General features: G+C 32.6%; 1 protein-coding gene across 3 annotated transcripts in view; it reads left to right on the plus strand.

The window, feature by feature from the left end:
- Nucleotides 1-12,504: 12,504 nt before the first annotated feature.
- The window catches only part of LOC110025905, a 19,721-nt gene continuing 5,544 nt past the window's right edge, over nt 12,505-26,681 (plus strand). Inside the window, exons 1-8 of one of the 3 annotated variants that reach the window (XM_020726599.1) lie at nt 12,505-12,671; nt 12,817-12,970; nt 13,074-13,143; nt 13,387-13,444; nt 13,555-13,616; nt 14,167-14,402; nt 14,527-14,560; nt 14,668-14,787. In XM_020726599.1, coding sequence (XP_020582258.1) covers nt 12,923-12,970; nt 13,074-13,143; nt 13,387-13,444; nt 13,555-13,616; nt 14,167-14,402; nt 14,527-14,560; nt 14,668-14,787 — 628 coding nt within the window. In that variant the 5' untranslated portion in view covers nt 12,505-12,671; nt 12,817-12,922. The remainder of the gene's footprint in view (nt 12,672-12,816; nt 12,971-13,073; nt 13,144-13,386; nt 13,445-13,554; nt 13,617-14,166; nt 14,403-14,526; nt 14,561-14,667; nt 14,788-26,681) is intronic. The other 2 variants (XM_020726596.1, XM_020726598.1) reach the window with 2 other exon arrangements.

A 26,681-nucleotide genomic window follows, 5' to 3' on the forward strand; every position in this document is an offset into this window, starting at 1 on the left:
TTATCTAAGATGTAATTAACTATAGGGGCTTGCCCTTATAGGAAGCTTTTCCCGAACCCAGCATAATATAAACCCTATTTAATTCCTTATATTAAATAGGGGAATTTGTCGGCCAATATATTGGTTTTGCAGACCAAACAGATGTCATAACTTTCTCTAGTTTATTTGATCGAGCCTCACCCTCAATTCTTGTGTTCATCCTTTGGGATAGATACAGGATTTGAGGTAAAATGCTCTTTCATCTAAACTATGAAAATTATGAGGTCAATTTGACTTCATCTTTTTAAAAACAATAAAAATTTTTAAAACGTCCTTCCGAAGCGGGCAACGGGATTTCAATTCCGATGACCGACAGCTTCTTACGGGCAAACCCCACACCAAAAATAGTACCGACAATAGTGTATAGATACACTTAGTATTCTATTAGTTTTATGAAACTATCTCTCATCTAGAAACTCCTAATAGAAATAGATCATTAAATTATATTTTTTAAAAATTTGCATTAACCTAAACTACTTTACCATAGCCAACTGGTCACTGTGATTGCACTCAAGTTGCGAGATCACTGCTCTCCCGAGTCTTACTTTCACTTACAAAATATTTTAACATAACCTATTACCACTTAATTTATGTCAATAAAGTAAAGGAGTTATTACTCATCTCATAAAAATAAGAATTATTCTCTCATAAAATAAATTTTTCTACACATGCGACTACTTTATATTAAAAGAAAAGAGTAAAAAAAATTACTCACTAAGTGTGGATAAAACACAACAGAAAACTTCATTAAATCAAAGAAACTCCACTAGAAAGTGTTTACAACAATTATAAGATAATGATAAAAACAATACTTAGTTTTTTTTTCCCTCTAAAAGAAAGATAAAGACCTCTCCAATAAAGTATTATGTCGATCCATGCGCCACTCATACACTTCCATACTCATATCTCTCAAAATTCTTCACTAATCTCTCCAAGAAAGATAGAATTCTACATCTCCTCACACACACATACACACACACACACACACACACACACACACACACACACACACACACACACACACACACACACACACACACACACACACACACACACACACACACACACACACACACACACACACACACACACACAAACACACACCTTTTAGACAAGGCACGCCCAAACTCTACCTAAGACTCTCTAAAAAGTCCTCCTAATCATTCCCTAAGAAAGACATCAGCTCCCTTTCTTAAAGAGAAACCAAGTACCTCTCTTTTTTAAGAGACACATGTTTTCACTCACACCTCATCACATTCAAAATTTTTATTTCTTTGTATAACACTTTGGGGCATGCATAACCATCTTGAAACTTCAAGAACACCAAAATAGCCCGGAATAACTCAAAACTGCCCCTTAATCGTTTCTGGAGCCTAGGCACCAACTTTTGGACGAGACTGGTGCCTAGAGGCCGGAAAGTGATGCTTAGGCGCTACCTTTTTAGCAGCACCTCCATTTCACCCCGTTTCAGCTTCAATCTGCTCCAAGTCTTATACCTACAAGATAAATATGAAAAAAACATTTCCTTAAAGTGAAATTTCATTTAGAAACATGTGATAACTGTGAAGGAGATTGAGCATAGAAAGACATATCAAAATACGCTAGATCAGAATTTTCTTCCTTGCTCGATTTGGCTTCAAATTGCACCATTTTTGCTTCATTTTCTCCAAAAGTCCAATTTTGGTACCTAAAACTAAAAACATGCAAAATATTTTTCTTTAAAGTGCAATATGATTAAATATCATTAAAAATTAGCCTAAAAATATAATAGGCAGACATAGGTGCCAACAAGGAACATATGTCTACATATCCGATTTCGAGTGTATTGGTACACTTAGTATTCTATTAGTTTTATGAAACTATCTCTCATCTAGAAACTCCTAATAGAAATAGATCATTAAATTATATTTCTTTAAAAGTTGCATTAATCTAAACTACTTTACCATAGCCAACCGGTCAATGTGATTGCACTCAAGCTGCGAGATCACTGCTCTCCCGAGACTTAGTTTCACTTACAAAATATTTTAACATAACCTATTACCACTTAAGTTATGTCAATGAAGTAAGGGAATTATTACTCATCTCATGAAAATAAGAATTATTCTCTCATAAAATATTTTTTTCTACACATGCCACTACTTTATAGTAAAATAAAAGAGTAAAAAAAAACCATTCACGCAATGTGGATAAAATACAACAGATTAAATCAAAGAAACTCTACTAGAAAGTGTTTACAAAGGTTATAAGATAGTGATAAACACAATACTTAGATTTTTCCCTCTGAAAGAAAGATAAAAATCTCTCCAATAAAGTTTTCCGCCGATCCATGTGCCACTCATACACTTTCATACTCATCTCTCAAAATTTCTCACTAATCTCTCCAAGAAAGGTAGAATTCTACATCTCCTCACACACACACACACACAAACACATGCCATTTAGACAAGGCACGCCAAAACTCTACCTATGACTTTCTAAAAAGTCCTCCTAATCATCCCCTAAGAAAGACACCAGCTCCCTTTCTTAAAGAGAAACCAAGCACCTCTTTTTTTCTAAGAGACGCATGTTTTAACTCACACCTCATCACATTCAAAAACTTTAGATTCTTTGTATAACTCTTTGGGGCATGCATAACCACCTTGAATCTTCAAGAACACCCTAGAATAGTCCGGAATAACCCAAAACCGCCCCTTAATCGTTTCTGGAGCCTAGGCACCGATTTTTGGACGAGACTGGTGCCTAGAGGCCGGAAAGTGGCTCTTAGGCGCCACCTTGTTAGCAGCACCTCCATTTCACCCTGTTTCAGCTTCAGTCTGCTCTAAGTGTTATACCTACAAGATAAACATGAAAAAAATACTTCCTTAAAGTGCAATTTCATTCAAAAACATGTGATAAATGTGAAGGAGATTGAGCATAGAAAGACATCAAAATGTGCCAGATCAGAATTTTCTGCCTTGCTCGATTTGGCTTCAAATTGTACCATTTTTGCTTCATTTTCTCCAAAATTCCAATTTTTGTACTTAAAACTAAAAATATGCAAAAAACTTTTCTTTAAAGTGCAATATGATTAAATATCATTAAAAAATAGCATGAAATATATATATATATAAAAGAAAATAATTTTTAGGCATGTCAAGCAATACGACCATTAAATTATGTACATAGTATAACGATTATGGACCAGTAATGGAGAGTTTAACTTAAATGGGACCATTATATTTTTAGAACAAAAATCATCATACATGGACTAAATTTATGCTTCCAAAAAAATGAACATGAACTAATCTGTCATACATGGACTTAGTAAGATAAGACTGGTCACTAGAAATGAGCAGTATTGTTATGTAGCAGAGTAATGTTCATGTCTTACATTAACCAAGAACATGGCACTGCAGCATGCCTATGAATATCTTACAGTGCTAAGTTATGAATGATTTTCTCTCAGTACACTTAGGAAATTGTGGTGGGTGATGGGTGACTTCTTGTCTGAGAGGCTTTCTTTACACACAAGCCTAGATTTTGTTTCTTATATTAAGCTTAAAATCTCTAAAATGGGTTGGAAAGCTTGGATAAGGGAAACCTACTCATCATCACGAGGTTGAAGTAGGCCTCTAACATGCAAAGCACTTTAATCCATAAAATGCTCAAACCATATGATAGAGACTCTGACTGATATCTTCTCTCTCTCTTTGTACAAATCACCAAAAGAGAGAACTAGGGGATCAAGAGTCGAACAAGACTTTTAACCTTAGGAACTAACGGGTGTAAAACTAAAAAGGGAGAGAAGTAACCAAAAGGGAAGAAAACTTAAGTTTAAAACTACCAAACCCAAATCAGTCCAAAGGAGGGCTTATATAACGTTCATTTTGGAGGCGACTATGCCATAATCCACACATGCTTGCTAAAATGAGCAATGATGCAACATCACTAGTCAATCACACCATAGTACCACTTCTAACAGGGCATGGAAGGTTCGGTTTTATAGTGATTACTGCCCAATCTAACGGTTTTTGGAACTTATGGAAGTTAGTGGTGACCATTGGATTGCCACAGAAAAACTATTGGGTGACTACTTTTGTACATTCTAGTGCTACAATGCTAGCACAAGAATGGTGATATTAGTAGGCACTTGAAAAAATTGCTCTCTAAATGGAGAGCTCAGCATCGAGGTCCTACAAAGGTGGTATTGAGGCCTTAAAGCCTTATGAAAATTACTCACAAGATAGAGAGTGCAATGTTAAGGTGCTAAAAAGGCAGCATTGGGACATTATAACGCGTTGTAAAATATTCTCAAAAGATAGAGATCGGTATCGAGGTGCCAGAATGACTAGCAAGATTTCAAGGCAAGTTTAATACAAGAAAATCTCCTTTTTTTGTAAAACTTTTTTTTAACTAGATTTGTTCTTTCATGTATACCACATATATTGGTGGAGTGTGAGCTTTTGGTAGGTCAGGAGCTTAGATTTAGCTATTTATATATATATATATAAAATAAACAATACCTCAAAAATAAAATATTCTTTTATATATATATATATATATATATATATTGGGTAAATGTGTATTTGAGTTTATGTTGCATTGATGAATGATTTTGATGGCTATACAGGATGAAATGTTAAGGGCTAATTTGGATTGATTTGTATGTTCACTTTCATAAAAGTGTTTTTTGTGCTATAAATTACAATAATTCATTGTGGATTGTTTGACTACAACGTTAATTTATGATCTTCACTACTTGTAAAGATCTAGTGAAATGTCTGAGAGTGTGTTGATGTAGGAAACACTAGTAGGTCCAGTGATTTCTTGGATTGGTTGAAGCTTAAAATGGTATGTAAAGTGGTTTTGAGGGCTTATTTGTTCATTTTATTGGTCTTAGAAGACACTTGTAAAATAGAGGAAGAAGTGAGAATAGTTTTAGAGTGGCAATTCAAAAGGTTAAATTGACTTAAGGAATATAGTGGTAGTTACCTTACTCAAAAAGATAAACATATACTTAATATCGCAAGGAACCAACCTAATAAAGAATAATTCTCCATCAAAACAGGTGATTCAACATTAGATAATTTCATTAAAAACTAACCCATTTTTATAACCAGCATAAAGTTATGTGACTATCACTTTAGGAGAAAAAATAAGAGTTACCCACAAATATAAATGAGAGTTTCAAAATGACTCCTAATATTTTATTTGTGTATGCTTTTCTTCAATAAGGGTCTCGTCATACATGATTCCAAGTGAACTTTGAATATTCTAAATGAAAATAAAATAAATAAAAAGTTTTAAATATATTCAACATTGATTTTTTTCTAGCTACATCGTTCGCTCTTGCTCTTTTGATGGGTCTAGCGGGTTTATTTGATTGAATCATTTTATTTGAAGCACCATTAACCCTATTGAGCTAGTTGTTCTAACCCAAGCTAAGAAAACTCATTCATTTTGAAGCCTTTTGAATCGTTAGAGTTGGGCATTTAGTGTTGTGGTGGTTTCTTGGCTTCATATCACATAGTTTTTATATATTTACAAATATATAGCTCTAAAATTTTGATAATTATATTTATAACATATTAGTGTCGTAAATTTATGTATAAAACATATATTTTACTTTTTAAAATGTTATTAATTTGTTACTTGCAACAAAAATAATATTTTTATCAATAGAAATCAAATTCGAGTATGTTGAAAAAGAGCTAAGCTAATTCAATTTCTAGTATACTCAGAATTCAATTTATTTTGGGTTTTCATTTAATATTAAGGGATTTTTTGTGGCAGCTGCAACTTATTAAAAAGCAGTTGTGAACCCAAGTCTCGCATATTTCATGAAGGCTAATGATGGAGATATAATAATTACAAATTTTGTGTAGAGTTATTTTCAACAGAAAGTATTAACATATTATTTGTTTTGAAATCTACTCCTTAATAGTTAAAAGAGAAACTAATGATAACTCATGTTGAATAGCTTCATATTGTTGTTATGATTTTTCTAATATTCATATTGATAGAGTTAACATTATATTATGTATAAACTCAAATCATCCTACCTTTATTTTTATTTTTAACATAAAATATCCTATTGTCACTCATATTGATAACATCAATATTGTTGGTCATTGGGATTGATTAGTTCAAAATTTTTTCATATACTATATTGAGTTGGACATACTCGATTTGGGTTAACTAAAATTGAATTGTTCAATACGCTCATTTAAATTTAAATAATTTTTTTTTTATTTTGTAATCTATTTTTATATGTCATGCCCTGGCTTAGCTTTTCTAGCTCCATGCCTATCTTAGTTCGAGTTTGGCCATTAGATTATTATAAGACCTAATGGATTTCGTAAATAACATGTGTTCTAATTTTTATCTCAGTTATATCCATAACATAAATAAGCTTGTAGCTCTATATGGAACCTTCTTTATTATCAATGGATATCTTTAATAACATTGTATTTAATGAAATTTTTAATATTTGAATTAATTTTTAGAAGAATTAACATGCATTTTAAAAAGGTTAATTTTTTCTTATTAAAAAGTAAAATTTATTGCCCCTTCTTGTTGGCCTCCTTTTAGTAAGGTTGACACATCTTTCCGTTGGGCACATTCTTAGCCTTCAGGTTCTATATTAGTATAGAAGCTCATTTACATGTTCTGTTAGTAGAATTTCCTATTGACTGTTACGCTTGAAGAAAACCCAAAATCAAAACTAATCATTCCTTTTTTATTTATGATGAACCTAGGTTGGTACTTAATTCATCTAATTGAAATTGACCTAATCACAATTAGGTCTTTAAAAAATAATAAATAAATCAAACTCTTCTTTAGGACCAAAAATACTCTTAGTCCACCCTAATAACCCTTGACTCTATAAAATTAAAATTCAATCCAATGTCTCAGGACATCTTAGATGCCTTTGGATCCCTCCTTGACTCACCTTTAAGCTAAGGTAACTCAATATTTCTACTTTGACCAAAATAACCCTTAGTGATCTTAAGGACCGACTAATCAAACCAAGCCCTATTACTCATATATTTAGTTCTAGTGAACTTAATTAGTATATATGTTATTATGAACATTACTTGAGAAAAATTTAAACACTTAAACCTTGGGCTAATCTACTTTGACCTTGTAGACTACTTTAAATTACTTTGAAATTTCAAGCAAAATTTTAAAAATAAATAAATGCATTTCACCTTATCTAAGTATCCCTAAATGATTTGCCTCAAATACATACATTTAAATTTAAAATTACTAAGCTTGGTTAGGCTATATAGTATAGTTAACCCAAACATGACCCTATAAGGGATTGTTGAGTCAAACTTACCTAAAAATCATTCAAATCCAATTTAGTAAAATTAAAACAAGACCTCAACTTAATCTAACCATTTCAAACTAAAAGTGAGATCATTTAACCCATTTGGCTAAATGGGCCACATGGCTCATTATGCAACCAATAAGGTGTCCACGAGCCAAATTAAGCTAAAACCAAACCATTTGTTACCCAAGTGGGCCACCTTCATCCTTTAACCTTAAGCGATCTTTTCAAATGTTACAAGCCCAGGTGAAACCAGTTCAAGTATAACCAAACAAACATATAAGTTTGGGAAATTAATTCATGTGCTCAGCCTAAAAGAATCCAAAAAATATTTTGGAATCTATAATTAAGTATTTCATGTAGCTTTTTTAGCTCTCCATAAGTCCACCAAACCACTAGAGTTCTACATATTGTTTAATCCTAAAAACAAAAAAAAATTTGATTCAACCCTAACAAATCAGATAGGCAACCATTGCTATCAAAACAAACACAAGATACTCTCATAGCCTCAAGATTTGAATTACAATCCTATCATTAACTAGCTAAAGAAACTAACACTAGGTTGGTTTATAAATAACTTAATCACTAGTTGGTTGGGTTTAAATTTTTTGTCGTGATACTTTCCTCAAGATCCTAAAAATTATCCCAACTTGGAAGGAATTCACATTAGGTTCAGATATTCCATAATCCTCTCTTCATTTTGTTTTAGCCTTGGTCTATTATGAACCAAATTGCAATTCTAGGCTAATTTGATAGTTAGATATGCTCAATAAGAAACATTGATCCTTTATAATGGGGGATTTTAATAATACTTTTCTAAATCCATAGAATAATACTTTGCAAAACCCTATTTCTTCATTGACAACCTCTCTCTTATATGCCTAAGGTATGAGGAAAAATCTTAATTGGAATGAATGGTCATGATTCTGTCATTTTAGAAAATCATTCATCAGATCCAAAGTTTAATGCCACAACCAACCACAAATTGCAACACATGACATGACCATGTGTGTGGCTAATTGGGCAAGAAAATAAGACAAATTTAAAGAATTTATTAGAAATATAATAAAATTTATTAAAAATCAAATAATAAATTATAAATGAAACTTCTCGAAATAAATATTAAGGCCTGTTTTCAAAAAATGAAATCAAGAATTTGTCTAATGATAATGAATTAAATCATTTTGATTAAACTTTTCTAAGACACTCTTTAGATCTTTTATGTTTTTTTGATGAATTTCTTCGGAGAAGTTTTAATCAACGAATAGGAAATTTGTATTTCTTGCCAAAATATATTAAATAATAATGAATAGAATTATTTAAAAATCATAATGTATCAAAATATATTCAAATAACATTAAGAAGATATTTCGGGGCATCATTGATTTTAGATATAAAATCTTGGAAATTCTTGAAGTATTTTATCCTGAAAAGTAGCTAAATTAATTTCTTGAAATAAAGAATTATATTATTCAACCCTTACTTTATAAATTTATATTAAATCAAAATTAGAAAAACATTCACCATATTTAATCTACTCATAACTAAGGATTGAGGATTAAACTCAAAATATTTTAAAAAATTAAATATCTTCTGAAATTTAAAAGTTTTAAAAATAAATTAGATCGTAGAAAATTCATCTAGTTTCTAAGTACTCTAAATTATTATGGGAAGTTTTGTATGGTTGTCTAAACTTGTTTGTAAGTTTTCATAAACTCATGAAGTTATTTGAATTTTAAATAATTTATTAAAACTAAAATTATTTAAAAATGCTAAAAAAATTAATTTAATTTAATTTTAAACAAAATTTTTACAAATATGTTTCTTTGTGATTCCCAAACCCTAGAGAATGTTTTAATATTTTTTATAGTTATCTTTTAGAATAATTAAAATTTTTCTTCAAAAATAATTAACAAATAGTAATTAATTTAAAACAAAATTAATATTCTCCATAATTTTATGAAATATTGCTAAGGTAATCCATGCCTTTAGAAAATAAATTTATAAAGTTCTTGAAGTTATTTGAGCTCAAGATAACATAAATAATAATTAAAAATATATAATTAAACTAATCTCTTTAATAAAATTAATATTAATTAAAAAAATTAAGAAAAAAATAATCTCGATGTGGTTTGAGATATATTGAATGTCACCCTACCCTTTTGGGTGAAATGTGCATTTTATAGTATATAGGGTGTCCTAAATGATAGGTTTGCCCCTACGATAAATTTATATATTTTAAAGTACTCATTAAAAGTTCAAAATTGAACTTAAAAAATAAATCCCAAATGGAAAATAAAAATATTAAAATATTAATCACTTTAAGTAAAATAACCCATAAGTAAAAATTAAACCTCAAATTTTAATTAAAAGCTCAAATATTAAAGATTTAATATAGATTTTCCACATACTCCAACACACTTTATATTATATGTTAGTGCATTAATTTTAAATTATTGGTTAAGATTATTTGCCTTTATTATTTATTTGGTGTGATGTTGTAACGTTTTATGATATATTATCATGCATTGTCATGTGGAAACATACATCTTGCTTCGAATGCACATGTTTTCTATGTTGACTCTATTTTACAAGGGCCATTGTAAGCTTGGGTGCCATAATGAACCTAAGGTTTTTCTTTTTTAGCACAAGTATTTATATTTTGATTCAAACAAGTCTATTGAGATGGGTTTTAGAATAAAAACCTAAACAAAGGTAAAATTAAACTAAAAGAATCAAATTGAACAAGCAGATTAGGTTTGAATGAGGATGAAGTAGGACAAACCATCAAATATAGATAACTTAAGGTTTAGCTTTGTAAATCTTAGAGGACTCAATAGGAGAAAGTAAAGACCCTAATGGATTGGTCAATCAAGCTTGTAGGTCTAGGCAAGATTTTATAATAGTAGAGCTTAGCCATTAATTTTTATTTGCTTCTTTGTATGCTAATGAAAATTTTAGTTCTCTCATCAACTTAATTTCATATCCAGCAAAAAAAAGTTAGCAACAAAACACTAGAAATAAGTTCTTTTATCATTAACTGTGTGTAGTGACCATATTTTACATCTATAGTTGAATGGATATGATTTACTTTCATCGAAAGGACAAATTTCTTTTATTGATAAGCAATAAAATATTTCAAAAACTAGTAACATGCAATATAATGTGTGTGTGTGTGTGTCTACACACGTGTGTGTGTGTGACACATACACATATTATATTGATATAGAGAGAGAGAGAGAGAGAGAGAGAGTTCTTATGTATTTACATGCCTATTACCTCGGTTAGGATAATATTTATAAAATATTTTAATCATATCAAAATATTTGTATGAAAATTAATATTTAACTTCAAAAAAATTAAACATCATGATATTTTAATATAACTAAAAAATTATAAATAAATTTTAAAATTTAAATGGTGTTTGAGAATGTGTATTTCACTTTAAGAAATTAATATTAGTGATTTTTTTTTATAATTTAAAATTTTAATGTCCTATAATTATATATATATATATATATCAAAATTTCAATATTAAATATATAAATGAATAATAATTGTATCATATGTATGTAACTCTCGTAGTTCTTTTAAGACTCAATGCAAGCCAAAACCTTATTCATTTTACCAACCCTTTTTTTTAAAATAAATTTTTTGCACGGCCAAAAAACCACACATGTTAAATATGTTTGATCAGATTTAAGGTTTGTTTAGGACAATTTTCTGCCTACTTTGCTTTTCAGACTACCATCACTGTTCTGTTTGAGGGAGCTGATTTCTTGCTATTTTTTAAAATTTCTGTGATAGAAAACTGTTTTTTTCAACATGAGTTGTTAAAGTGTGATAACTGCTAGAAAGCAGTGCTCTAACTAAGATAAGGATGATGTGTTTGGGAAGGCAGTGCGGTTGTGGTGTGGTGTCATACTGTAGTTTTTCTTGTTTGACAAAACAATTTTTTTCCTAGGTTCTCAAAAAGCTGCAGCTAAAAGCTGTGTTTCCCCACCAGATCAGGCCACCTGTGGCGGTTGCTAGAAAACTACGGTCTGACTTTTTTTAAATTTTTTTTTTGTAATAACTACCACAGTTTTTTGAACAATAGTTTATTCTTCAACAGTTTCACTGCTTCTTCAAATAGCTGCACTACCCCAAACATACCCTAAATTTGTAATAACCATAATAGTTTTTTGAAAATTAGATTCTTTTGAAGTAGCTTCGCAACTACTTCTTGAAACAACTATAGCGGTCCCAAACAAACTCTTAATGTCTTTAGATGAGGGCTTAAATGGGCTCAGTGTCGACAGGTAGCCCTCTTCAACTGTATTAGCACACCTGCTAAGCTAATTTAAATCCCACAAATAAAACTCCAAATATAATTATTTCTTCATCTTCTCCATATTTGATCGCATTCAAAATTCAGTTCGGCGATTCAAATTATTTTCTCCCACAACATAGTTTCTTTTTCTCCTCTCACAATTTTTTTGGTAAGTTGCTTTTGGTAATCTAGATAGATTTCCCAATTCATTGTTGTATGCCAATGAATGAGATTTAAGTTAGTAGGATTTAGTAAATCCTATAAATCTAGAATCCATATTTTGTAAATTCTGAAAGGTTTAAATCCCGAAAACTATTTGACAACGTATTTCGTAAATCTTGTGAAACTATTTGGCGATCTCTGCCAGGATTTAAAAATCCACTTCGATTGTTAGACTTTAATAACAAATCACACTAGGATTTAATAAACCATTTAAATTTGATTTCTTAAAACATTTCATAATAGTCAAAATCTGTTAGCTTCTTAAATTCAATTCACACTTTTATTTCAAATTATAATAATTAATAATTATATATTTATTAATCTATTTAATTATTAATAAAATTTTAATTAAATTAATTATTAAATAGAAGTTTAACTTATAAAAAATAATTAATTCATTATTAATTATATTAATTAAAATTACTTATAATTTTATTGAACGAGTAAAAAATTCATATTTATTTTTATTAATTAGTAATTAACTGATAAATATAAATTTATTTAATTATAATTAATCTCATAATATTTTAATTCATCACTAATTATTAATCAATTAAATTAATAAAATGAACTTAAATAACTCGCATTTCCCTCCTCTGAACTTAAATAACTCGCATTTCCCTCCTCTCTGTTTCGTACAAAACCATCTCCTTGGTCACCGAACCCTCGGGATACAGTCGCCATTGGAGCTAACTGAGAACTCGACGAAGGGATCGAGGCTTACAGAGAACCGAAACTTCCATTTTCCTCCTTCTGCTCCTCGCCTACACGAAACCATTGAGGAAGGTAAATTCAGGTCTTCTCTTTCGCTCAAAGCGTCCGTCCCGGATTTACAAAATCTACTGATTCACGGGACTTAAGGCCGAAATCCTTGAAATTCGGATTTTTCAAATCCGAGGCTTTATTTTGTCCAAAATGACCGTCTGGCCAGATTTAGGTTAAATCCTGCTCTAAACCCGTTTCCAGACAGGTCCTTTCGAGATCGAGGGCATTCTTTTTCGGACAACCCCTGTTTTGATTACTGCTATTTGAAGTAAATGGAGCGCTTCAGTTCCCAGCTATACGAAAAATATATCAATCTCAAGGTATTTCCCCTGCATCTGTAATTTAATGCAGTATTTATTTGGCGGTGTATGACCTTTTTCGTGTTTTAAATTTGTTTACACTATGTTGGTTCATGATTGGCAGAAGAGGAGGTTCTCTGAAATTGAAGAGAGTAATAAAAAAATAATCTCTGAGACATTGCAATATCAGTCAGGTATTGAGGTTTTCTAGAGTTGAGTTCTCCATGTTCTTGGCTTTTGCCTTTACCGGGAAGGAAGCCAGATCACGGTCTTTTTTTTGCAAGTTGTTTGATGGTTAACGTAAAAGCTGCTCAGTTCAATTTTTATTCTAAACTTTTTCCTTTTTTTTTTTGGGTCATCTTATGTTAGGCTTTTTTTTTGTCACGTTGGAGATTCATTTTGATTTTTAGTGACTGATATAGCTAAATATCTTGCAGCCAGTGATCATCTCATAGAAGATTTGAAAAATGAAAATGACAATCTGCGTGAGATGATGTAAGTATCAGTATAGATGTAATTGTGAATAAATCCTCTGGAAGCTTTATGCTATCTTAGAGATCAAGTTAGAGAGCGGAAATTCTAATTTACATATTGGCTGTTTGCAGAGTGTCCTTGCTGGAGCAATACCAAGAGAGCCAGAAGCTTCTGCTTCAAGAGAGACAGAAAAGTTTGTACCAATTTTGTTCACTGGATGTCATGTTCATATTCCTGTTACTTACCTTTTAACTCCCGCGATTCGTAGGGTTCATTCTAAATTAGTCATCTTCATCCTTAGAACTTGCTAAATATTGCTACATTTAGTTGTTTTGAATCATTAAATAATTCAGTTTTACTAATCATTGGAAGTGCTTTGAAGAAAATTGTCATGCAATTTGATTTGTGCTAGCTTCATACTGTATGCAGTTTGTATAGACCACTTTCACTATCAATTATAACTGGTGATGTGTGTTTCTGGAAATGTCAAGATTTATCTTGCAAAGATTATGATGCTTCTTTGATGCATAATTTTTCTGTGTTATTAACTTATGCTTGTACTGGATTCAGTGGTTTTTGAAATAATTACTTGTGGCATATATTAATATTTGTTATGATCTTTCGTTAAAAGACTATTTTTTGGGTAGAATATAGAAGTTATTTGATTGCAATATAATTGCAAGGCTAGTTTATCTTCATTTGATATTTTTTTTAGAACATAACTTATTTTGCTGTTTTATCAGCAAAATCACTCTCCATTGAAGTTGGGACACTTAAAGAGAAATTAGCACAGAAGAATGATAATGTAGGAAGTACACCTTCGGGTTCTCTCTGTGGAAATGCTAGCATCAGGTTAGAGCACACAAATGGACGCTTACCCATGAACAACTCTCCAGATACACCATCAGGAGTGAAGCCAGTTCAAAGTGAAAATGCTGCTGTCATTCTCCATGAAATTGATAATGAGAATAGATTGGTGGTAAGCTGAAAACTTTTAGATTCAGTTGATTGCATTCTTCTTATTTTAGACGCTGCCTGCTTTTTGGAAGTTTATTTTGCCATTCTGTTTGCTTCATCATAAGCGTATGAATGTATCTTTTCAGCCAGACTGTTGCAGAAGAGCCAAGACAAATTATGGTATACTTACTGTTGTGAATTCCACATACATTTTCTGTTATCCTTCTTTTTAATTTTCTATATCATTTGTTTCTTTGATCCCGTCTATAACATTCCTGGAACTACAGCTGATGGAAGTTGTAGCCCTTGCGCATTTCATACTCTTGTGGAGCAACTAGTAGGCATGAAAGTTTCTGTGGAATGCCAAACTGAAGGACTATTCTTCTCAGTTATCCATCAAATGAGTGGTAAATTTTAAGTGCCGTGGAAATTAATGATTCTTGAAATTTTCATATATTACCATGCTTATCTGTGTGTGTGTGTAAAGTGAGTGAGACATGAGAATATGATATGGGCTTTTCTTCTTCTAGAAGTAAAGTTACTATTCTACCCCCATCACCTCTTTTTCGTTTCTACCACTTTGCATAATCTTGAAACTCAATATTTCACATAAATTATATATACAACATAAGGATTATTTATGGATATTTTATTTTTATTTTTTATTTAGCCATTCATTAATTTGTGGAATATACAATAAGGATAATCATATGCTATATAGAAGTCATTTTGAAAGCTTTATTTTGCAGATGTTGCCAATCAAAACCTTCCAATACATGATAGATATCATCAGCTGCCCCTGTAATAATTTAAGGACTGCACTTTACGATAAAAATATATATTATCATGGAGTTTGAACTAGTCATTCTAAAATTTTGATGCATTCAATTAATATGATTAACATTTTTTAATTTGTTTTGAAATATGCGTGTTACTACTTTTAATTATCTTAAGGAGAATGGCTAGTTTTGATTATTTATTTTAAGGAAATGCTATCAAAATTTTATATCGAGTAGAATGAGGAATTATTTCTAGGAGGAGAAAAGTACAATTTTGATAGGGAGTAGTACGATGAGATCCCTCCTATGGAGCCTAACCATACATGCATATGCGGGATATGGTCTTAATTCAAAATGAAGGATTCTAGGAACTGTCATTCTGATGATGTGAGCTAGATGCCTTAACCTCAATAGAAAGAGGGAGCTAATTATGGTGAAATTTTTATAATACCATCTAATTATAATTGTAAAGGAAGTGATATTTTTTCTTTTGTATATACTTTAGTTGTGCCCAGTATGTTTTCATGTCTTATATTTTTGAAGAATTATTGTATTTAGTCTTTATCTCAGTTCATATTTTGTTTTTTCTTATTGTAAAATTTCTGTGTAAAAATAGAAGCTTAATTTAGTACTTAATGATTGGAAGGCAGCCAACCACTGGTGAGATCGTGGAGAAGCAATCATGTGGGAAAATGTTAAATGTTGAACTCTTGAAAATGAGATCTAGCCATAGATTCAAGGGATGGTTGGGTCTCCAGTACTTCTTATATTTTAGAAGAGGATACAGTGGTTCCAAGATATAAGCACGTGTCATAATGATTATTAGACAATTCCAACTAGTTGAATGTGGAAGAAATTTCTGAAATAGACTTTAAAATATTCTCGTATCATTATCGTTTCAATGTCTATGTATTGTAGGCTCTGGTGAGAAAGGTGAGATGTTATTGTGAGATTTTTTACTTTCAAATTTCTTTTTAGAATAATTATATTATATATACCACAACATTGCTATTTTTTTTATTTTTAGAGTTTATTGTCAATTATTTTTGCTATTTAATGGAAAGGTGTTTGGGCCTTTGGACTAAAGAGCACACCTTGCATCCCAAAGGCAGGCAAATAGATTTAATATGAAAAGCATATTCATAGTTTTGTTTGGTAATATTGTGTTGTCCTACATTGTTTGGTACAAATTATGTTACTTTTAGTCTATAAGATATGAACAAGTTGATCTCCAAGTTTCTCGTGAAAGAGAGGTCATGAAGGAGATGGATGCCACTTTTGTAAGATACTTTGAGCACAAATAAAATTTGATAAAATTTGTATATTTCAAAAGAATAGCAACAATTAGATTTGCTAAACTAGAACTAAATGTTGCGCATAAAGATTTGTATAGATTAAAATTTACACCAAATGCAACGATTAAACCAATGCCAGGAAGGATCAATGAATTGGCCCTAAATAATATGAATTAGTATAATTGTGATGGTGATTTCATGGACAACTGTTGGGCCAACATATATGCTAGGAGTGCCCAAATTTGGGCATCACTTTATTCTTAGTTTTTTATTGTTCTTAAGAGAAAAAAATGCCTAGGTGTCATATCTTTTAAAATGCTTCAATTTGTATTTGCATTTGAAATTACATAATTTTAATCTTGGCTGCTATGAGATTTCACCTTGCTTTAGATTTCTTTTATTAAAATAAAAATTAACGAAGAGCTATATATTCTGTTAGCTCAAGGGTACCAAAGTCTTACCTATGTTTCTCTAGTGGATGATATTATTATTGATTTGGATGAATGAGGCTTACTAATGTTTGGTGTGTTGTTCTTTAAGGTCCAAAGGTGTCATTACACATAGCATGGTGAACATTACTTCAAACATATGGTGAAACATTAAAACTTCCATGGAGAATTTATTAAAAAATCAATAATATAGTAGTAATATCTTAGTACAACACTATCAATTTTATATGAATAGAATATAATTTTGCTATAATAAATTAATTATATGCATCAAAGGTACATGCAAAGTTACTTGTAAGATATAAATTTTATAATATAGGAGTTCATGGCATTTCAAATTTCACAAGTGAAAGCTAATGTGTTATTAGAATAAAAAGTTGTCAGTAATAAGAGTAAGTAATAGTTTCAATCAAATTGAAAGACATGACCAATTACTAATTTCTGACCTAAATAAATTAGTTGAAATAATTAAACCTTATAACTAACCTCTTTAATCTACAACTTACCTTTCAAAAGTTATCCTACATCTAACCACCTACTTATTGCATTAAAGAGTTCAACTTTAATATCAATGATAATCAAATAATAAAATGTAGATCCTAGATATTTTAGAAGGAAAATAGAAGTGTATGGATAAATACCCAACCCTTTAGCAATCACAACTAATTAAAATTAGAGTGTAATAATGCTTATACTTGAAAATGATGTCATCATTTATTCATTACATCTTACCTCGTTCATGAGGAGATGAAACCGCGATGTCGAGCAGAAGGGCCAGACACAATAAAAGTCGTGTGTCGACAACAACTCCAGAGATCTTTGTCAGGTACCGCGACTCGTGTGTACAAAAGAGATAAAGATGGAGACGTCGTTGGAAATGAAGTCGTTGAAGACAACGTCAAAGATAGAGAATGGAGATGTTGCTAAAGATGACGAGGATCGAAACATTATTGGAGACATAGTCGAGATGTAGAGAGCATCTTGGTACAAATGCAAAGAGGCCATAGCTGGCTTTGAGCTGAAAGATGAGCAGCGACTGCAATCGGAATTGATGACGATGGAGGATTTTAAGGTTAAGACTCTAATATCATTTAGAATTATTGAAAAGAATTTTATTTCTCATCCTGAACTATGCATTACACCTTGCTACATATATATAATACTTAAAAGAAACAAAATAAGAATTCCTCCAAATATAAGAAAGCAGGAAAAAAGAAATATTTAATAATGGAAACACAATTAGTGAAATATATTATGAGAAAAGGAAATAAATTCCTTCCTAATATATATTGACACTTTTTAATATATGTAATATAAGAAATAATATTTATAAAAGGATAAAAAATAGTTTCGAAAAACTAAATCCAGTTAATGTCAATTAGGACTTATGAATCAGGTAATATAATACCTTCAAAGATGAGATATGTATGATAAATAGGGCTTTGAAAGATCGTTACTGAAGAAAAACGTGAGTGAATTCTCAGAATTTGTTATTGAATTTTCAACTTTAAGGTTACATATATAGGTAAACCCGCCTCTCCTAATTTACAATCTTACCAAATGTAACTAGCCTAAACATGTAAAGGAAATAATTTTGAAATAAACATAAATAGGTAGAGAATAAAACTAATCAAGGAGTTTCCCAACTTGTCTCCAAGTAATAGGGAGACCGATCCTTCTGTATTTCCACACCCCCTTCAAGTTGGGTTGTAGATTTTGTAGAGAACAAGTTTGGTATTAAACTCTCAGAAGATACTTAACGCAAGAGCTTTGGTAAAGACATCGATAAGTTGTTAGTGTGTCGGCATGTAGTTTAGCTATATAAAAAACATGAGAAGGAATTCTTAAAATTCTTTTTATTCAATTTTCAACTTTAAGGTTACATATATTTGTAAACCTACCCCTCTTAATTTACAATCTTACCAAATATATCTAACCTAAACATGGAAAGGAAATAATTTTGAAATAAACATAAATAGATAGAGAATAAAACTAATCAAGGAGTTTCCCAAATTGTCTCCAATTAATAGGGAGACCGATCCTTCTATATTTGCACACCCCCTTCAAGTTGGGTTGTACATATTGTAGAGACCAAACTTGGTATTAAACTCTGAGAAGTTACTTAACGGAAGAGCTTTGGTGAAGACATCAACAAGTTGGTGTGTCGACATGTAGTTTAGCTATATAATTCTACAATTGACCTTTTTCAGAGAAAAAGTGCTCGCCAATTCTTTATATTTATTATTTTTATGATGCATAGGGTTCTTGGTAATACTAATAGCTACATGGGTGTTACAAAATATTTATATAGGCTTATCAGAGGTACTCCCTAATTCCCTAAAAAATTTATGAATCCAATTCCTTTCACAAATTTCTAAGGCAACTGTCATATACTCTGCTTCTGCACTGCTTTTAAAGATAACTTGTTTTTACTTCTCTATATGACCAAATTTCCCATACATAGGAGCAATAACTTGTGGTTGATTTCCTGCCAGTGAGCTTCATGGCCCAGCTTGCATCAGTGTAGACTTTTACCTCTCTATTTATGGTTCTCTGAAGCAATAATCACCGACAATCTTCTTGAGAAACTTTAGGATCCTATACGCCATCTCCAAATGATATCCGGTTGGGTTATTCATATGTTGGCTCACAATACTGACGGGGTATGCAATATATTACCTAATATGTGATGGTTAGATGAGTTTTCCTACCAATCTTTGATATATTCCTTCATTTGCATCTATACTTTATTCTCTAATATTAGACTTCTTGTTGGATTCGTTGAAATATCAACAGATTTGCATCTAATCATCCATGTCTCCTTTAACAAATCTAGGATGTATTTTCTCTGTGATATAACAATGCCTTTCTTGGGTCTTGCTACACCCATACATAGGAAACATGTCGTGATTCCTAAGCTCTTAATTTCAAACTCAGTGGCAAAAACTTACTTGATTTTTAAAATTTTCTTTTTATCATCACCGATAGGAATCATATCATCCACGTATACCATAAATGGAACAATCTTACCTCCCAAATTTTATTTGATGAACAATGTATGATCAATTTAACATTAATAGTATCCATTAGATATCATAGTTTTAGCAAACCTTTTAAATAATACTCTTTGTGACTGCTTAAGACCATAGAGTGGCTTTTTGAGTTTGCATACAAGATGTTTGTTAGAATCATTCTCAAGTCCTGGTGGTATCTCCATTTATACTTCTTCAAGATCACCATTCAAGAAGGCATTTTTATGTCAAGTTGATGCCATCTCAACTTCTTGCTATGGAGAGAACTTTGATAATGTACTTTTTGGTAACTTGTGCAAAGGTATGTTTATAGTTAATATCATAGGCTTGAGTGAAACCTTTTTGCAACCAATCTCGCTTTGAATATCTCAATACTACTATTAGCTTTGTACTTGATGTTAAATTCTCATTTGCATCCAACTGGCTTCTTATCCCGAGGAATCTTAGTAAAAGTTTGTCATTATGCTTTCATGCTTAAATCTACTCTCCAACAACTTCCTCCATTCTAAAATTTTAAGAGCTTCATAAATGGATTTAGAAATGTGCACTCTATGAATGTTAGATACAAAAGCTTCATAGTGCGAGGATAATTTCCCATAAGCTACATACTCTTGAATTGAATATTTAGCACTTCTTTTGTCATCAACACCAGAAAAGGAAGAAGATAACCCATGGGTTCTAGATTCCTCCTCACCCATATTTTCAAATGAGCATGGACTCAAATTTTGAGCAGCTTTGTCTTTGCAAGTTGTTTTCCCTTCTTAAGGTTTTTCTTTCTCCTTGTGTATACACGAGTTCTTTATTATGAACTTTAGGTTGTGTTGGCTGGGCATTCTCAGATAAGTAATTTTCTTGCAATGGTGCTTGAAAGATCGAAGGGCCTAGGTGGAATAGGGGTAAATTGTGAGGCAATGTAGGTGTAATTAAGTGCATTCTAAAATTGATGCTCGTTTGCATTTTTCCCCTGAGCATTAGATTTGGCTTAGTAGGGTTGATTTTAAAAAAAATATGACATTCATGGAGTTATAGTATTTTCTGGTAACATGTGAGTAACGCTTATAGCATTTTTATTTGGAGGCAAACCAAAGGAAAACACACTTGGATGAATTTAGAGTCAAATTTTGTGCGGTTTGGGGAATGGATGTGAACAAAAGATATTATAAAAAATTTTTAAGTGGTATATTAGAAGATAAACTACTGATTGGGGTATAGGTATCCATGAAGACATGAAGTGGCGTTTTGAAGTTGATTACCCGACTAGGCATTCGTTGTTAAGGTATGTTGCAGTAAGGACTAGTTCTCCCCGTTTTTGATGAGAAAACATAGCAGGATACCTCAAAAAAATGTATGTTTTCTCTCAGCTATCCCATTTTGCTGTGGAGTATTAATACATGAATTTACATGAATGATTCTATTTTTTGAAATGTATGAATCAAGAATACAGTTAAAATATTTCTTTGCACTATCAGTTTTGAGGATTTGAATTTTACATTACAATTGAGTTTGAATCATGTCATGGCAGATTTGGGTTGTTTTACATTTCTTCTTTATTAGAAATACCCAAGTGGTTTCGAGTATGAATGAATGAGACATGTTGTTGACCTCATTTTGAGGTCATTACTCTTTTCCTTATGATCATAGGATCTAGCTCTAGGGATTCCTATTGACTATCTTAGAAAACTAGTATTGGAATCCATCCCCTTAGAAATTCCAGTCACTTTCTATTTCTCTTGTGATGTCCCGTATTGATGATCTCAAAACCATCGTCGTATGGTCGAGTGGTTAAGTACTATCACATGGAGACTCGAGGAGAAGTTCTCAACAGGATCCCAAGCCCTAGGAAAAAGCTCTTCAGGACTTTATCATCACACACACATAAAATACACAAAATTCACCAAGTTGCACAAGATCGGACTAAAATTGAGCTTAAAGGATGGGTGAAAATGCGAACTTCTCCGGACGACCTCCAATGACAAAATGTATTGTGTCAATGTGTCCGGGACATCAATTTTAGCTAGGAAAGACACTCATATTGCTATAATTTCACACACGAGAAAATTGCACGCAAATCGATGAATTTGTCAAAACGATATTCGATGACAAAACGAACCACACCAACGTGTTCGGAACGTCAGAATTACCTTAAAAAGGACATTCATTTTGCTATGATTGGACACACGAAAAAAAAGGTACGAATCAAATTTTATTTTTGGGAAATATTAAACATTTTATATATTTATATTACTGATTATAATATTAATTTTAATCCTAAACTTTATTTCACCTAAACCATGCTAACCTCCCTCCCCACTCAATCTCGCGGCTCGATCAAAGCCCTAGCTCCCGAGTCTCCTTCGCGCCCAGGCGCGCCCTCCCCTTCCCCCACACGCGGCTTTCCTCTGCCATTCGGGCATGCGGCTCGCCTCCTCGAGCTCCGCACGACCGAGCTGCTCGCCAGTTGGTGTGTGCCTCGTGTCCGACCCTTCTTTTTCTTGAGATTGTATTTCTGTTGCCCTAAATGCATTTCTCCTCTCCCTTTACCTGATTTGACCACCAGTGAGGCTGGTAGGTGGCTGCACTTCTACCCTTTGCCTATAAAATCCTATCTAAAGGAAGATTTTTGGTTGTTGAAATTTTTTTTTTTGGCTTGGGGAGGTGCTACCGGATTTTTGGTTTACTGGTGCTACTTGTTTGCTCGGTATTCTTGTCTGGCTTCTCAGTATTCTTGTTTGGTGGCTCGATAATCCCGTGTGATTACATATTTGGCTACCGAGGTATCATATTCTTGCTGGTTTGCTTGTTTTCTTGCTTGACCGACCAATATTCTTGCTTGGTTGTGCGACACTCTAGCAGGTTTGCAATATCCTGGCTTGTTTGTTTGATACTCCTGAGGATTACTCATTTTTATGGCTCGTTTCCTTACCCGGTTGTCCTTGATTTGGGCTTAATGGTTTTCTTGACTAAAGAAAAAGAAGAGATGTCTAAGGCTATTAAATTTTTCAAACATCTTTGATATTCGAACCTTACTGTAAATTTCACTTGAATGCTTTGGTCTCTAAGCAATCTTTGTTATTTATGGTTCATAATCTATGGATGGGTATTTAGCCAATCTTGCTCTAATTACTTCTTGCCTAGTGATGTGAGTAATCTCTCTAATCTGCATCACTTGGAATTGCCTTAGCATAGCTTGATTATTTCAACGATGAACTAACTTGTGTTTTATATGGTTAAGTTTCAATCATGAATAATTCCTGAAATTAGTAGGATAAAGCATGATATGCTTTCCTTCTCTTTCTCTGCTCAAGATGTATGATGGATAAAATTTTGGAAAGCTTTAGTTATTGCTCTATGGAATACATGGTAAAAATGAAATGTTGAAGCTTTTTATTATTGATATTCTTGTTCAATTACATGTTGGAATTCATTTTAATGCTGAGACATGTTGGCTTTAGGGATTCATGCATACTTATATGTTTCTTGTTATTTGTTTTTATTCGAAACATATGTTGGATACAATACTTTGAAATATAAGTCTCCAAGGGAAATATTTTTATCTGTTTTGACCCATTTGTTGGGTTTGGTTTTAGCTCTTTGGAGTTGGATCCTTGCTGGAAATATTTTTATCTGTTTTGACCCATTTGTTGGGTTCGGTTTTAGCTCTTTGGAGTTGGATCCTTGCTGGAAATATTTTATCTGTTTTGGCCCTTTTGGTGGGTTCACTTTTAGCTTTTTGGAGATGGATTTTTGTTGTAAATTCTTCTCTGATTTTTTCCCATGTATTTGGACTCGATTTGGTCTGAAATCTGGGTTCAGTTCGGCTCGGAGGTTTATCTGTCGTTGGTCCCTTTTTATGAGTTTATTTGAATTGAAATTGTGTTTCATTTTATTCCATTTGTTGGATGTGATCTTGGCCGGAATCCTATTTCTGTTGTCTTTCTTGCTGGGCTCGGGTGTGCTTGTTATGGTTCCTGTCTTGCCCTTCTTGCTGGGTTCAGTTTACCTTTTACGGCTCCCTGTTTTGTCTTTTTTGTTGGGTTCAGCTTGCTTAAGTTGTCACTCTGTTTGCCTCTTTTGTTGGGCTCGGCTGGGTTGGAGTTCCTCCAAATAGCGTACCTCCTAGGATTGTCATTAAGAATCAAGTTTGTCATCCAAAAAATTATGATTTCAATATCTACTTATATATGGAAATGTTTGATATAAATGAATCAATTTGCTATCATGTCTTGCTCAATAAAATGGCTTCAATCTAGATAGTTTATGGGAGTTTGTTCATTCACTCTCTTATGTATACCAAAGAAGTACAATGACAATATCTGTGGTGGCTTTCCTTTACTGTCCCATAAATGTGAGCCTTATCTTGTGATTTCTTTATATGACAAATTGGAGGGTGGCGGTGTTGGCTGTTGTCTTTGCTGTCCCTGGCCGTGAGCTTGTTTTTTTTTCGGGGTTGGTTTGTTCTCTTTCTTGTCCCTAACCGCGAGCTTAAAGCGGTGATGTTGGCTAATGCCTTTGCTGTCCCTGTCCGTGAGCTTGTTTTGGGGGTTGTGCTGTCCTTTTGCTGTCCTTACCTGTGAGCAATAGTTGGTGGTGGTCTTCTTCTCTTCTTGCTGCCTTGGCCTTGCTGCCTTGGCCGTGAGCCTTACCTTGTAGTAGCTGCCCTTGTGGTCTTCTTCTTGTTGCCTTGGCCGTGAGCCTCACTTTGTGATTTCTCTATGTGATAAGTTGGGTTGGTGGCTGCCCTTCTTTGTTGCCCCTGGCCGTGAGCACTTATATGGTTTTGTTTGAATGATTTTGTGCTTATATAACATGTAAAGCTTTTGGTTGGAGTTGGAATTAGATGGCTTTATTGTTTTTCAATATTTTGGGAATTTTGAACGTGGTCGTTGGTGGATTACATTCCTTTATTCGATTTGTGAAATTTGAAAGGCTCTTAAAACTTCATTTTGCGAAAGCATAAAGTTGATATAAATTGGATTCATGAAAGGATTTGAAAACTCATAAAATTGTCGTTTGGGAAGAGTTTGGAGGCTTGACATTAAATTTTGGATAACATAAATGCCACATTCGAATTTAGGCTTAGGTGTGTGAATATGTAGGCAGTGGTGGAGTTGTTTATACAATTATCACATTAATTCGGGCCCGTTTTGACATTTTCGAAACAAGATTTGGAAGGGATACCTTTCTTGGATTGATCTATTTATAAAATTTGAAAAAATTATATCCTTTTTGGATTGATTCAAGGACCTTGGGCTCTCCTTTTCAGATCTTTTCGTTACAAGTTATGAGGGTTGATTCACCCTTCGTCTTTTCGATCTTTTGGGTGGATCGATTCCTTATCTCTCTCATCCCCATTTTTATTCTTTTTCTTCTTGCTTATTGGTTCGATTTTCACTGCTTATGTCTGACATATAATTGCCCATATATAGCTTTTTGCTATATACGAAACCATCAAGCAAGGTCGCAAGTAGGTCGGTTTTGTTTTGGGGCTTAGGGCGATGATGACAAAGGCATGTCGGTGGTAGAGCATAATGATATTCTATCCTACAATATCAGGACCCAATCCTGGGACCTGATAAACTGTAGGATGATAGTATCATTCACCGACACAAGACTAGTGGGGGACCCGTACCTTCTTAGGTTGTTGGCGGTCATATGTTCGACGACGTGATCGACTCGTGGACAACTATACTTTTTAAAACTGATAAGAACAGAACATGATAAGAACAAATACAATATTCTTAAAAAATATTTTCACTACAAAATTGATACAACTTCCTTTTTGTTTGCCTGAAATCCATATGCATGCTAAAATATAAATTTTAAATATGTTACAACTTGGTTGTCCATGTGTTAATTACCGATACTGGGCTAAGGAGTACCCTCCTAAGTTAGGTTTAGTAGGACACACTTCTAATTGAGTGGCAGACTCTATACATCCGGGTGACCGATAGTAGCCTTCGACGTCGATCGAGTACAAATATATAATATCTGAGCCTAGCCCTGACCCGAGTGCTTGCGACAAATGATAATTCCAAGAAAATTATCAAAATCTCGGAAAAATCCCGAAAAAAGGACCACGAGTGCTTTACCCAAAAATTCCAATAAAACATACGAAAAATTCGAAAAAAGGGGACCACAAGCACCCGGGTCAAACCTGTAAATCAAACCTGTACAGTGTATACTAGCTCGCTTAGAGGAGCAGCAGACCTCTCAGATATACATGTTTGATTTACATTACAACATTTTACTTCATAGCATAATGTATTGTTCTTTCTCTTCTATGTCGCACATTTTACTGTTCTTTTCTTGTTATATTGTATGCTTTATTGTTTTGTTACACACTGCCTTAGTGTAGGAAAACCTAATGATTACATGTACCCTTTAAAACAAATATCAAACCCGAAGGTGCCACGATAATGTTGTAATGTAAATCAAACCTGTATATCTGAGAGGTCTGCTGCTCCTCTAAGCGAGCTAGTATACACTGTACAGGTTTGATTTACAGGTTTGACCCGAGTGCTTGTGGTCCCCTTTTTTCGAATTTTTCGTATGTTTTATTGGAATTTTTGGGTAAAGCACTCGTGGTCCTTTTTTCGGGATTTTCCCGAGATTTTGATAATTTTCTTCGAATTATCATTTGTCGATTTTTCTCAAGTTTTACGTCGTGAGTCATTTGTCGATTTTTTTTTTCGAGTTTTTTTGTGGCGGGGAGTTTTTTTTTTTCTCGAGTTTTTCAGGCAATGTTT

The sequence above is a fragment of the Phalaenopsis equestris genome, unplaced genomic scaffold, assembly GCF_001263595.1.
Source record: "Phalaenopsis equestris unplaced genomic scaffold, ASM126359v1 Scaffold000341, whole genome shotgun sequence".
NCBI classification, from domain to species: domain Eukaryota; kingdom Viridiplantae; phylum Streptophyta; class Magnoliopsida; order Asparagales; family Orchidaceae; genus Phalaenopsis; species Phalaenopsis equestris.